Source organism: Camarhynchus parvulus, unplaced genomic scaffold, assembly GCF_901933205.1.
Source record: "Camarhynchus parvulus unplaced genomic scaffold, STF_HiC, whole genome shotgun sequence".
In the NCBI taxonomy this organism is placed as follows: Eukaryota; Metazoa; Chordata; class Aves; order Passeriformes; family Thraupidae; genus Camarhynchus; species Camarhynchus parvulus.
Window position 1 is genome coordinate 948,651 of NW_022148237.1, and position 14,652 is coordinate 963,302.

At 62.9% G+C, this 14,652-nt stretch overlaps 1 protein-coding gene across 1 annotated transcript; it reads right to left on the minus strand.

Moving 5' to 3' along the window:
• Nucleotides 1-706: 706 nt before the first annotated feature.
• On the minus strand, nt 707-14,652 carry WNK3 (WNK lysine deficient protein kinase 3). The gene is given in 23 exon segments (XM_030969925.1): nt 707-2,298; nt 2,725-2,834; nt 3,270-3,372; nt 3,375-3,480; nt 3,761-3,963; nt 4,274-4,320; nt 4,839-4,991; nt 6,066-6,117; nt 6,582-7,258; nt 7,840-7,920; nt 7,993-8,020; nt 8,098-8,208; nt 8,533-8,649; nt 8,726-10,171; nt 10,243-10,373; nt 10,743-10,953; nt 11,466-11,597; nt 11,599-11,686; nt 11,773-11,861; nt 11,956-12,113; nt 12,176-12,396; nt 12,460-12,632; nt 14,068-14,652. Coding segments are annotated over 23 exon segments (4,887 nt in total). The 5' UTR covers nt 14,392-14,652; the 3' UTR covers nt 707-2,172.

Consider the following 14,652-nt stretch of genomic DNA (forward strand, 5'->3'; position numbering starts at 1 on the left):
TCTGGAGGTGATAGGAGACCCCTCCAAGGGTCACCAGGGCTCTGGGACCCCCTCCCCGAGATTTTATATGGCCCAGAGCCCCCCAAAAACGCGCCCACAGGATCCCCCCCGCCCCTATAGCGTGTGGAGACCCCCAAAAGCGCCGCAGGGCCCGGGGTCCCCTCACGGCGTCCGTGGGGTCCCGGCCGCCCCCTCCCCCCGCGCTGTGAGGTCCCCGAGACCCCCCCAAAGACCCGCGGGACCCCCTAAAAGCTTTGGGGACCCCCAAAAACCCGCCGACCCCCCCTCAAGGCCGGCGGGACCCCTCCGAGGCCTGCGGGACGCCGCGAGGCCTGCGCCCCCCCCACCGCCACTTCCCGACTAGGCCGCAGCCCGCCCCGGCAAGGCCCAGCGCTTCTCGCGGCCGCTCCTCCGCCGCCGCCCGGTCGCCGCCGCCGCTGCCGGCCCCGGGCCCGGTGCTGCCGCCGCCGCCGCGGCCTCTGCGCGCTCCGGGCCGCCCGGGAAAGTTTTATTCAAACGCGGAAACGGGGAGGGAGAGGGCGGGGCCTGGGCGCCATTTTGGCCGCGTCGCGCCGCCATCTTGGGAAGGGCGAGGGCGCCATTTTGGGAAGGACGGAACGCCCCCCATTGGGTGTGCACGGGCGGGGCCGCCATTTTGGGCGTGGCGCCGCCGTCGCCAGGTTGAGTGTGGCGGGTCCGGCCGCCATTTTGGGAGTGGCGCGCACCAGCCACGCTTTTATTTCTTAAATTTTAGGATTTTTTTTTTTCTTTCTCGCGCTTTTTAACAATTTCCCCGCAAAACAAACGCCTTGCCCACCCTCTCGAACCAGAACAGCCGAGAATTCACCCCGAAATCTCACTGGCTTGGTGAAGGGGTGAGGTAGATGAGAGGAAAACACGACAAAATGACCCAAAAATGGGCTGAGGGAGGAGTACAGGAATGAGAGGGGGTTGTTGCACCAGTATGACCAGTATAGGGTGGGTGAGTCACCAGTAAAACCAGTACAGCCCACTGCCCTCCACTGAGGTCACATGAGGGGGAATTCCAGGCCTGTGAGGGGCTTTGGGTGAAAAATGGGAATTTTGGGGGCTTTGGAGAGTTTCGAAGGGGGAAAAAAAAGGAATTTTGGGGTAAATGAGAAGCTGGGGTTCAACTGTTCGTGTTTTGGGGCAAAACGAGGCCGTTTGGGGGCTAAAAATTGGGGTCACTTTGTGTGGGGACAAAAAGAGCGGCAAGGCCCAAAAAGGAGGATTTTTGTGTGAAATGAGGAGATTTTGGGGCTGAAAATTGGGGTGATATCCTGAGGGGAAGGGCAGGCCCTAAAAGAGATTTTTTGGGCGTGAAATGATGCAATTTGGGGAGCAAAAAGTGGGGTAATGTTGTGGGAGGGGTAAAAAAGGGGAGATAGGCCCAAAAAGGGGGTTTTGGGGTGAAACAAGGCAATTTTGGGGCCAACAAGTGGCATCACATTCAGGGGGTGTGAAAAAGAGGGGCGGAAAGGCCACAAAAAAGGAGATTTTTGGGGTGAAATGAGGTGATTTGGGGGCTAGAAAATGGGGTCACCTCATGCACAGGGGGAAAGACCCAAAAAGGAGATTTTGGGGTAAAATTAGGGATTTAGGGCAGAAAATTGGGGTGGACAGGGCACAAAAAAGGGGAGTTTTGGAGTAAAATGAGGGTATTTTGGGCACCAGAAAGTGGGGTCACCTTTCAAAGGGGGAATGACCCCAAAAAAGGTGGGGTTGGGATAAAAGAGAAATTTTGGGGCCAAAAAGGGGAGATTTGGGGTCAAAATTAGGTGGTTTTGGGGCCAGAAATTGGGAGGGTTGAGTATCCTAAAAAGGGGATTTGGGGAGCGAATTGAAGCCAAAAACTGGGTTCAGCCCACGGAGGCAGCAAAAAAAAGGGGAATTTTAGGGCAAAATAAGGCAATTTTGGGGCCAGAAACGGGGCTCACACCACAGGACCCAAAAGAAGGGGAATTTTGGGGTAAAATTGGGTCATTTTCAGGCTGGAAATTTGGGGTCACCCAATGGGGGGGGGTTAAACAAGTGGGGTTTGGGGGTGAAACAAAGTGATTTCGGGACTGGAAATCGGTTTTGACCCAAAATAAGGGGGTTTTGACCCAAAACCGGGGGGGCTGGGGGGGGATCGGGGTCCGGGACCCCCCCTCACTCAGCCCCCGGCGGGAGGGGGCTGCCCCCCCCACGCAGGGCGGGTTTGGGGGGGGGCAGCTCCCCCCATTTTCGGGGGGTCCCGCGGGCGCCGCGCAGCGTGGAGACCCACGAGGAGGTGGCCTGGGGGAAGGGGAAAACAAATGGGGGTTCAGGTTTTGGGGATCCCCCCCCAGACCCCAAAAAAAGGGGGTGAAGGGGACCCCCAACCCCTCCAAACCCCCCAAAAAAATGAGTGTGGGAACCCCTCCAGACACCAAAAAAGGGAGTTCAGGGTCCTCCCCAAGCCATGCCAGCCCCCCAAGATGCCCCCAGACCCCCCAAAAATGGGGTGCAGGGCACTTCCAGCCCCCCCAAAATCCCCTGAACCCCCCAAAAATGGGGAGCACCCCTCCTCAGGCCCCTCAATAACCATCTCAAGCCCCCCCAAAAAAATCCCTAAAAATGGGACAAAGGGCCCCTCCAGCCCCCCCAAAAATCCCCAGAGCCCCCCTAAAATGGGGCGGGGAGCAATTCCAGCCCCCCCAAAAGCCCCCCCAGCCCCCCCACCTGGGCCCTGGCCGTGTCCTGGACCCACTCATCCACCAGCCGGTGCAGGTCGTCGGTGAAGAGCCCCTTTTTTGGGGGGGCCGGGGGGCCCGGGGAGGGGGCTGAGGCCTCTGCGGGTGGGGGAGGGCACTTTGGAAAAGGGGGACCCCACGTGCACACCAAAGCCTTCTCTTTTTACCCCAAACCCTGAACCCCCAAAATCCACCCCTTTTACCCCAACCCCCCTCCCCCCACGCCAAAATCTCCCCTTTGCACCCCAAAACCCTCTCTTTGCACCCCAAACCCCCTTTCACATCCCAAAATCCCCCCTTTGCACCCCAAAACCCTCTCTTTGCACCCCAAACCCCCTTTCACATCCCAAAATCCCCCCTTTGCACCCCAAAACCCCCCTCGTCCTCCAAAATCCCTCCCTGCACCCCAAAACCACCCTTTTTTACCCCAACCCCCTTCCCCCACCCCAAAATCCCCCCCTTTGCACCCCAAAATCCCCGCGCCCCACCATCCTCCCCCAGCCCCCCAAAATTCCCTCTTTGCCCCCCCCAAACCTGTCAGGGCCACGCCCCGGCCCCGCCCTCGTGCCCGGGCGCCCCGAGGCCGCCGTGGGGACCCCCATGGCCTCGCTGGGGGGGGGTCGCGCCGCCCCCTCCCCATTTCGGGGGCTCCCCCCGCGCCTCTTTGAGGGCTCGGAGCCGCCGGTGCAGCTCCCGCAGCTCCCGGTCCTGCCGCGCCCGCAGCTCCAGAACCTCCTGGATGTGCCTGGGGGGCCGGGGGGGTCACAGGGGGTCCCCAAACCCTGACCTCCAAAACCCTCCCAGGACCCCCAAAACCCTTCCTGAGACCCCCAAACACTCCCATAACCCCAAAACCTCCCCAAGACCCCCAAAACGCCCCCAGGGTCCCAGTCCTGCCACAGTGGCAGCTCCAGCCCCTGCTGGATTTGCCCGGGTGGGGTTGGGGGATGCCCCCAAACCCCTCCAAACCCCCTGAAATCACCCCAGGACCCCCCCAAAGCACCCCCCAAAAGCCCCTCACTCACTTTTCCCGCAGCCGCCGCAGCTGCTCCCGCAGCGCCTCGTCCTCGGGCTCCGAGTCCCCGTCGCTGCTCAGGGGGGTCTCGGGGGACCCCGGGGGGAGCAGGGGGGCCCCGGGGGGGTGCGGGGTTCCCCCCAGCCCCCCGCTCTCGCTGCCCGAGCTGGGGCCCCCCCAGTCGCCCTCGGGCTCGGGGGGCTCGGGGGGTGGCTGGGGAGGGACGGGGGGAGAGAGGGGTGACAGGAGATGGGGGTGAAGGGGGGAGCTGGGAGGGATTTGGGGTCCCTGGGGCGGTTTGAGGGGGTCCTGGGACAGACTTGGGGGTCTCTGGGGCAGTTTGGGGAGGTCCCTGGGCCAGTTTGGGGGGAATCCCTGGGGCAGATTTGGGGTCTCTGGGGTGGTTTGGGGGTCCCTGGGATAACTCTGGGGTCTCCTGGGGTAGTTCTGAGGTCTCTGGGGCAGTTTTGTGGGGGTGGCAGTTTTAGGGTTCCTGGGGCACTTTGGGGTCCCCAACACCCACCTGGCAGTGGCCTCGCCTTGAGGGGTCCCCGAGTTCCTCCGGCTCCTCTGTGGGACAGGGGGTCAGTGCGGGGGCGGGTAAATGGGGGTACAGGGGGATATGGGGGTGAAAATGGGGGTACGGGGGGGGCACACGGGGCGTGTAAATGGGAGTACATGGGGGGCACAAGGGGGTCCCATGGGTGGTACATGAAGAGCTATGACTGGGGGGCACAAATGGGGTTTAGGGGTCCAGGGGGGCAGATGGGGTTTAGGGGTCCAGGGGGGGCACAGATGGGATTTAGGGGTCCAGGGGGGGCACAGATGAGGTTTAGGGGTCCAGGGGGGCACAGATGGGGTTTAGGGGTACATGGGGGGGCACAGATGAGGTATATGCAGGGCATGGGCTTTAGGGGTCCAGGGGGGCACAGATGGGGTTTAGGGGTACATGGGGGGGCACAGATGAGGGATATGGGGGGGCACAGATGGGCTTTAGGGGTCCAGGGGGGCACAGATGGGGTTTAGGGGTACATGGGGGCGCAGATGGGGTGTGGGTTTCCCCAGGGGTTTTGGGGCCCCCCCCATACCTGTGTGGGGTTCCCCCCCCGCGGAGGGGGGGCGCAGGCGCCGGGCCCAGCTCTTGATGCGGCGCCCCCAGCCCTTGCGGGGGCTGCGCAGGCGGGGGCACAGCCCCAGCGGGAACGAGGCACCCCCGGGCGGGGGGCGGGCGGGGGCACGGCCTGCGGGACGGGAACGGGGTTGGGAACGTGGGGATGTGGGGATGGGGGGATGGGGGATGGGGATGGGGGATGGGGATGTGGGGATGGGGATGGGGGATGGGGATGGGGATGGGGGATGGGGATGGGGGATGGGGGATGGGGATGGGGATGGGGATGTGGGGATGGGGATGTGGGGATGTGGGGATGGGGATGGGGGATGGGGATGTGGATGGGGATGTGGGGATGGGGGTGGGGATGGGGATGGGGGATGGGGGGATGGGGGGATGGGGATGGGGATGGGGATGGGGGATGTGGGGATGGGGGATGGGGATGTGGGGATGGGGATGTGGGGATGTGGGATGGGGATGGGGATGTGGATGGGGATGGGGGATGGGGATGTGGGGATGTGGGGATGGGGATGTGGGGATGGGGGGGGGGGGGATGTGGGGATGGGGATGTGGGGATGGGGATGGGGGGATGTGGGGATGGGGATGGGGGGATGGGGATGTGGGGATGGGGGATGGGGATGGGATGGGGATGGGGATGTGGGGATGTGGGGATGGGATGGGGTGTGGGGATGGGGATGGGGATGTGGGATGTGGGATGGGGATGGGGATGTGGGGATGGGGGATGGGGATGGGGATGGGATGTGGGGATGTGGGGATGTGGGGATGGGGGATGTGGGGATGGGGATGTGGGATTGGGAACGGGAATATGGGAATGGGAATGAGGATGGGAATGTGGGAATGGGGATATGGGAATACGGGAATATGGGAATATGGGGATGGGATTGGGATTGGGAATATGGGAATGGGAATGTGGGGATGTGGGATGTGGGGATGTGGGAGTGGGGATGGGAACAGGAATATGGGAATGGGGATGGGATTGGGAATAGGGGAATGGGATCAGGAATGGGGATGGAATTGGGAACAGGAACAGGATTGAGAATGGGAATATGGGAATGGGAATGGGATTGGGAACAAGATTGGGATTGGGATTGGGAATGAGGATGGGATGGGAACAGGGATGGGAATGGGATCAGGATTGAGGATGGGGATGGGATTGGGGATGGGAATGGGAACAGGGCGTCAGCACAGCCGGGGTACACCAGGGTCAGTGGGGTCTGGGGGTTCAGTGTTTGGGGACACTGAGGTTTTGGGATTGGGGAGACACCAGGGCCTGGGGGCAGGGATCATCAAGGTCTTGCGGTTTTGGGCGACATCAGGGTCTTGAGGTTGGGGATTTGGGGTCATCAGGCTGTTGGGATTTTGGGTTTGGGGGACACTGACATCTAGAGGTTAAAGGGACATCAAAAGCGTGGGGTTTGGGTTTAGGGTCATCAGGGCCTCGTGGATGGGGTTCTGGGGTCATTGGGGCATTGGGGTTTGGGGTCAGGGACACCAAGGACTCAGCATTTGGGGAACAGGGAGTTTGGGGCTGGGGACAGTCATTTCTGGTCTTTGGGGAACACTGAGGTGTTTGGGTTTGGGGACACCAAAGTTCTGGGGATGGGGACAGCAGCCTCTGGTCCTTGAGGGACACTGAGACCTTGGGGACTGGAGGACACCTGGGGCTTTGGGGTGTCCAGCTCTTGGAATGGGGAACACTCACCTCTGGTCCCGGGGGTCCCTCCTGTCCCCAAGCACCGGTGACGAATGTCCCCAGTCCTTGGGGGTCACCTGGTGGCTCAGGGGGTCCAGTGACGAATGTCCCCAGTCCTTGGGGGTCACCTGGTGGCTCAGGGGGTCCAGTGACGAATGTCCCCAGTCCTTGGGGGTCACCTGGCTCTTGGGACACGTCCGGCTCTGTGGGCTCGGGCGGTTCCCTGGGTCCCTCCTGCTCCAATGGGGCAGTGACTGTCCCCTGTCCCTGGGGGACACCTGGCTCTGTGTCCCCAGGGACGAGGGGCTCTCGGTGGCCATTGAGCTCCGGAGGTTTGGGGACAGCCACGTCCGGGTGTCCAGGGCTGGGGACGCTCAGCCCCGAGCCTTGGGGAGCCCCCAGATCTTGGGGTTCGGGGTTGATCCTCTCTGGTGCTGTGGGTTCAGCCACCTCCTGGGGACCGGTGACAGATGTCCCCAAAGCCTGGGGGACAGCCAGCTCCTCCGGTTTGGGGACAGCTGACTCCTGTCCCTGGGGGACATCCAGCTCCTGGGCTTTGGGGACGCCCATCTCCGGCCCCCCTGGCCCATCCTGCTCCGACGCTCCGCTCTTGTTTGTCCCCTGTCCTGGGGAACCCCCCTGGGACGTCCCCAGGGCTCTCCGGGCGGGCGGGGGTCCCCCGGGGCCTGTGGGGAGGGGACACCCCCATTAGGGATGGGTGGGGGTGACACCCCTGTAAGGGATGGGTGGGGGTGACACCCCGGGATGGGTCAGGGTGACACTCCCGTTAGGGATGGGTGACGGTGACACCCCCGTTAGGGATGGGTCAGGGTGACACCCCCGTTGGGATGGGTGGGGTGACACCCCCATTAGAGATGGGTCAGGGTGACACCCCAGGATGGGTCAGGGTGACACCCCCGTTGGGGATGGGTCAGGGTGACACCCCAGGATGGGTCAGGGTGACACCCCCATTAGGGATGGGTGAGTGTGACACCCCCGTTGGGATGGGTGGGGGTGACACCCCAGGATGGGTCAGGGTGACACCCCCGTTGGGATGGGTCAGGGTGACACCCCCATCAGGGATGGGTGATGGTGACATCCCCATCAGGGATGGGTCAGGGTGACACCCCCGTTGGGATGGGTCAGGGTGACACCCCCATTAGAGATGGGTCAGGGTGACACCCCCGTTAGGGATGGGTCAGGGTGACACCCCGCAGCCCTGGGGGTGCCGGCAGCCCCGTGTCCCCTCGCAGCCCCCGGGACGCACCGGTGGCCTCACGGTTCCGGATGGTTTGGTTGATGCAGAACCTCCAGCGCCCCACGGGCGACGACTGGGGGGCTCCTTCCCCTGGCGGGGGGCGAGGGGTCAGCGGGGCGGGGGCGACCCCAGCCCCCTCCTCTCCCCTCCCCCACTACTCACCACCCGCTGGCGGCTCCAGGGGTCCCACCTGGGGGGAGACACGTTTGGGGGGTCAGTGGGGGGTCTGGCTGGGGGGTGATGTGGGGTGGGGGGCAGGGGGAGCACCTGGGGGTCCGGGGCGGGGGTCCCGAGGAGCCCCCGCGCCTGCTCCACGATGGCCTTGAGCTCCTCCACAAACTTGTCCCGCTCCCCCTCCAGGACAAAGTTGTCCTCGACCTGCAGGGGGGACACGGGTTGGGAAGGGGGACAGAGAATGGGGAAGGGGACATGGGGACACAAAGTGGGGAGGGGGACACAGATTGGGGAAGAGGACATGGTTTGGGAGGGACACAGATTGAGGGGGGGGACAGGGACACAAATTGGGGTGAGGGACACGGATTGAGAGAGAGGGACGGACAATGGGAAGGGGACATGGACTGGGGGCAAGGGACTTGGATCGGAGATGGACATAGGCTGGGCAAGGGGACAGGGACTGGGCACAGGGGACAGAGACTGGGAAGGGGACACAGGCTGGGGACACGGGGACAGCTCGGGGATCACCATGTAGCAGGCGATGTCCTCGGGCGCGTCCCCGTCCACGTCAAACCTGAAGGTGACCATCTTGCTGTCGTGGGTCTCCAGCTGGCACTCCACCGTGTTGTCCCCAGCTGAGGACACCTGGGGGGTGGTGACACTCTGTGACCGTGCAGGGATGTCCCCACGCTGCCCCGCTGGCCCCCAGCCCCACCCTGACCTGCAGCACGGTGAGCTGGAAGCGGGCGGGGCGCTGGCACGACGCGCGGCGCTGCCGGGCACGCGGCCCGGGGACATCGGGGACATCGGGGACACGCAGCAGGGACGCGGCCTCGGCGGGCACCGAGGGGTCCTCGGGGCCAGGGGGCATCGGGGGTTGTGGCATTGGGGATGGTGGTGGCATCTCTGGGGCTGGTGGCATCCCCGGGGCTGGTGGCATCATGGATGGTGGTGGCATCTCTGGGGCTGGTGGCATCCCCATGGCTGGTGGCATCATGGCTGGCGGTGGCATTTCTGGAGCTTGTGACATCCCCATGGCTGGTGGCATCATGGATGGTGGTGGCATCTCTGGGGCTGGTGGCATCCCCGGGGCTGGTGGCAGCACAGATGGAGGTGGCACCCCTGGGACTGGTGGCATCACGGATGAAGTTGGCATCCCTTGGGCTGGTGGCATCATGGGTGGAGCTGGCATCCCTTGTGCTGGTGGCATCCCTTGTGCTGGTGGCATCCCTTGTGCTGGTGGCATTGCCATGGCCGGTGGCACCACGGATGGTGGTGGCATCTCTGAGGCTGGTGGCATCATGGACGGTGGTGGCATCCCTTGGGCAGGTGGCACCCCTGGGGCTGGTAACACCCCCATGACTGGTGGCATCACAGACGGAGGTGGCATCTCCGGGGCTGGTGACATCCCCATGACCGGTGTCATGACAGACAGTGGTGGCACCCCCAGAGCTGGTGACATCCCCAACACTGGTGGCATCCCTGGAGCTGGTGACATCCCTGGCACCAGCTGCGGCTGCATGGTGGGGACTGGCTGTGGCGGCATCCCCTGGGCTGGTGGCATCCCAGACGGCAGTGGCATTCCTGGACCTGGTGGCATCCCCTGGGCTGGCGGCATCCCAGGCGCTGTTGGTGGCATTCCAAGGCCTGGCTGCAGCTGCACCATGGGGACCAACTGTGGTGGCACCCCAGCTGGGGCTGGCACTCCTGGTGGCATCCCCTGGGCTGGTGTCACCCCTGGAGCTGGTGACATTCCTGGAGCTGGTGTCACCCCTGGCACTGATGCCATCCCCTGGGCTGGTGTCACCCCTGGAGCTGGTGGCATCCCCTGGGCTGGTGTCACCCCTGGAGCTGGTGACATTCCGGCTGGAGGTGGCACCCCCAGAGCTGGTGTCCCCCCCGAGGCCGGTGGCGCTCCAGCAGGAGGTGGCACCCCGTGTGCTGGTGACACTCCAGGAGCCGCTGTCACCCCCGCAGCTGGCAGTGCCACCCCCGCTGCCACTCTGGGTGCCATCCCCGGCCCCGGTGCCCCGGGTGCCACCTGTGGCTGTGTCCCCACTGTCACCGACCCCCCGCCACAGCCACAGGGGTCCCCCTCAGGCCCAGGTGGCTCCGTGGCGGCTCCTCCGGTGCCATCCTCTGCTGTCCCCTCGGTCCCCTGGGCCACCTGCAGGACACGGGGCAGTGCCAGGGGGGTCTGGACCCCTCCCAGGACCCCCCCGTGTGACGGGCACTCACCGGTGGTGGCACAGGGGGGGACACCCCATCCTGGGGTCCCTGTGGGTACCCCCAGAGCTGCTCGGGTGCTCCGGTGACACCGCAGGGACCGGGGACATCCTGGGGGGGGACATTGTCCGGGAGCCCCTCGGCTGTGGGGAGGGAGCAAGGGGGGGGTCACTGCTGGGGTGGGGGTCTCACTGGGGGCAGGGGGCACTTGGGGGGGCTGAGGGCAGTTTGGGGGAACAAGGGGGGCAGTTTTGGGGGGGCTGAGGGCAGTTCTGGGAACAAGGGGGGCAGTTTTGGGGGCAGTTTTGGGGGGTTTGGGACAGTGTTAGGGGCAGTTTGAGGGTCTGGGGCAGTTTTAGGGGGCAGTTTGAGGGTCTGGAGCAGTTTTGGGGGCAGTTTTGAGGGGTCTGGGACAGTGTTAGGGGCAGTTTGAGGGTCTGGGGCAGTTTTAGGGGGCAGTTTGAGGGTCTGGGGGCAGTTCTGCACATCCAGGGGCAGTTCTGGGCTCTCACCGGGGCCGGGCGGGGGCTGCTCCCGCAGCAGCTGCTGCCTCACGTGCTGATCGACCTCGGTGTCTTCGCTCTCGGGGCCCCCCCGGCTCTCGGGGCCCCCCCTGCCCTCCGCCTGCTTCTTCTCCCGCGTCTTCCTCACCAGCGCCAGCCGGTCCCGGATGGATTTGGCCACGGCCTTGGAGTCGCTCTCGTGGAAGAACCCGGATTTCACCTGAGAGAGGGAATTTGGGGTGTCCAGGGGAGGCACCGAGAGCTGTGGGGGCTTGGGGTTGGTTCCAGAAGGAATTTTGGGGGGTGTTGGTTTTGGGAGAGGTTCAAGGTGAGGTTCAGGGATGAATTTTGGAGGGTTGTTGGTTTTGGGAGAGGTTCAGGGATGAATTTTTGGGGTATCAGTTTCGGGAGACGTTCAAGGTGAGGTTCAGGGATCAATTTTAGGGGAGAGGTTCTAGGTGAGCTTAAAGGATGAATTTTGGGGCATCATTGGTTTTGGGAGAGGTTCAAGCTGAGGTTCAGGGATGAATTTTGGGGTGACTTTTGTTGGGGAAGGGGCCCAAGAAGAGTTGGAGGCACCAACTGTTGGGTTCCTGGGTGGCTTTTGAGGTGTCACTGCCTTTGGGGGTGCTCAAGATGAGCTTGAGCCACAATTTTGGAAGTTCATTGCATTTGGAGAAAATCAAGACCAATTAGAGGCCAACCCTGAGGACTTCTGGGGTCACTCCTCACCATCTCATAGGCCACCTCCTCGGGGACATCAGCCTCCAGGTTGAAGCTGAACTCGATGGCCTCGTTGTCCTTGTGCTTGCCCTTGAGCTTTTTGGGGTCCTCCACCCAGAGCCGCAGCGCCAGCGCCGGGTCCAGCCCCGCGTGCGTCCTCGGCCAGCTCCACGCGCAGCCCCGTGTCCTCGGCGAAGAACGCGTGGTCCAGCAGGTCCCGGATGGACAGCCTGGCGTGGGGGGGGGGTGTGGTCAGTGTGGTCAGTGTGGTCAGTCCTGGGGGCCGCAGGCGTCCCAGACCACCACCCCACCCCACCTCTCAGCCTTGTTCTGCCGGATGCAGCCCTCGATGATCTCCTTCACCTCAGGGTCTGTCACCTTGTGGAAACTCGCTGGCTTGATGCCCTGTGGGGGGACACGGTGGCTTGGGGGGCTCTGAGGGGAGGCTGGGGGGTCTCAGGGGAGGTTTGGGGGTCTCAGGGGCCGGTGGGACACCCACGCTGGTGACTTTGCGGTAGATCTGGGCGGCGTTCTGGCACTCGGAGTAGGGGTACTCGGACGTGCCCATCTCCAGCATGCACATCCCGAAGGCGTAGACGTCCACGGACTCGTCGTAGCGCTCCTCGTACATCTCGGGGGCCATGAACTCGGGGGTCCCTGTGGGGTGGGTGGTCAGGGGGCGCCCTCAGGGGCGTCCCCGAGGTCCCCGCGGCGCTCACCGATGACGCTCTTGGCGAAGGACGTGCGCATGAGCGTGGCCAGCCCCAGGTCGCCGATCTTGACGGAGCCGGTGGGGCCGGTGATGAAGATGTTGTCGCACTTGAGGTCGCGGTGGATGATGGGCGGCGTCCTCGTGTGCAGGAACTGCAGCCCCTTCAGGATCTGCCGGCACCAGCTCCGCAGCACCTTCGGCTTCATCACCTTGAACCTCTTGAGGTACCTGTGGGGTCCCGTCAGCCACGCCCGGACCCCCCCGAGGTGTCCCCCCGCGCCCCCAACTCACGTTTTGAGGGTGCCCGAGGTCATGAGCTCGGTGACGAGGACGATGCACTTCTTGCCGCGGAGCGAGGACTCCCAGGAGTCGTAGAAGCGGACGATGTTGGGGTGCTGCAGCCCCTTGAGCATCTCGGCCTCCTCCTTGAAGCGCTGCTGCTCCGCCTTGGTCAGCTTGCGGTCCTGGGGGGCACAGACACACCCCAAAGTCCGGCAGCGGCGTTGCGTCCGGGTGCCAGGGTCAGTGTTAGCAGCCCCCAGCCCCAGGATTGTCATCATCACCATCATCATCATCATCATCATCATCATCGTTTTCATCATCATTCTCCAGCCCCAGGATCATCATCATTATCACGCCTAAACCTCAGGGCTGTTGACAGCACCATCATCATCATCCTCCAACTCCAGTATCATCACCATCATCATCCCCATCATCCCTGAATTCCAGGGTTGTCATCATCATCATCATCATCCCCAAACTCCAGGGTTGTCATCACCATCATCATCATCCCCAAACTCCAGGGTTGTCATCATCATCATCATCATCACTTCCAAACTCCAGAGCTGTTGCCATCGCCATCATCATTATTCCCCAACCCCAGTATCATCATCATCCCTAAACCTCAAGATCATTGCCAGCAACATCATCATCATCATCATCATCATCATCATCATCATCATCATCATCATCTCCCAATTCCAGGGTCAGCATCCTCACCCCCAAACTCCGTCATCATCATCATCCTCATCCCCAGTTTCAGGGGGTAACAAAGCACTTTGGGGGACAAGTGGCTCAATTTGGGGGGAATTGATGGGATTTGGGGTGGCTGTGGGGTCAGCTGTGGGGTTCGTGGTGATTTTGGGGTCTGGATTTCAGGGGCCAGTCAGGGGGTTCATGATGAATTTTGGGGTGTCCCCGTCTTTGGGAGGGGCTCAAGGTGAGCTGAAAGTTTAATGACCGGATTTTGGAGATCACTGATATTGGAAGAGCCTCAAAATGAGTTTGAGTAATCAATCGCAGCTTTGGAAGGGTTTCAACATCAATTTGAGGAGCCAATGATGAATTTGAGAGGGTTCATGATGGATTTTGGGGTGTCCCAGTCTTTGGGAGGGGCTCAAGATGAGATCAAAGGATCAACTCTGGGATTCAAGGGTGGATTTTGGAGATCACTGATATTGGAAGAGCCTCAAAATGAGTTTGAGGAACCAATCACAGCTTTGGAAGGGCTTCAACATCAATTTGAGGGGCCAGTCAAGGGGTTCATGATGAATTTTGGGGTGTCTGATTTTGGGAGGGGTTCAAGGTGAGCACAAAGAACCACTTGGGGGATTCAAGGGAGGATTTTGGGGATCACTGATATCAGAAAAGCCTCAAGCTGAGTTTGAGGAGTCACTCACAGCTTTGGAAGAAGTTCAACACCAACTTGAGAGGCCAATCAGGAGATTCATTACAAATTTTGGGGGCTCCCCATCTTCTGAAGAGCCCCAAGAACCCACCCAAAACCCACCGTCATCTCCCCATAACCCTAAAAAACCGAATTTCACCTCCCACCCGCCAACTCACGACCCCCAAACCCCCCAAAACTCCCCCCCACGACCCCCCCGGCTCGGGGCTCACCTGCAGCTCACACCAAGCCACCTCCACCCAGGTGTCGGTGTCGAAGCCCTTGAAGACCGTCTTGAAGGCGCCGCGCCCCAGCTCGATGTCGAACTTGAGGAAGCGGCCACCGGGCGAGGTGGCCACGGCCTTCATCTCCGCCTCCTCCTCGCCCTCCTCGCCCCCCCCGAGCCGGGGGTCTCCCCGCGGGCCGGGGTCGCCGCCGCCGCCGCCGCGCTCGCCCCGCTCCTCCTCCTCCAGCAGCTCCACGCTCTTGCGGAAGAAGCGTTTTGGGGGGCCGGGGGGGGACGCGGGAGTTTTGGGGTCCCCCAGATCGGCGGCCATGGTTGTGCCCACTCCCCCACCTCCCCCCACACACCCAATTTTAGGGGGTGCCCCCTCCCCCCTCCCCCCCTCGCCAGCCCCAGCGGCCCCTATGGATGAAGGGGGGGAGGGGGCCGCGTGTCCGGGGGTGGTTCAGGGGTCTGGGGGGGTCACCTCGATTTTAGGGGTGTCCCCCCCCCGCCTCGGGTGGCACCGGCGGTGGCCGCGTCACCCCCTCCCCCGCGGGGGGGACAAAGAGGCTTCGATAGGGCGGGGGGCGGC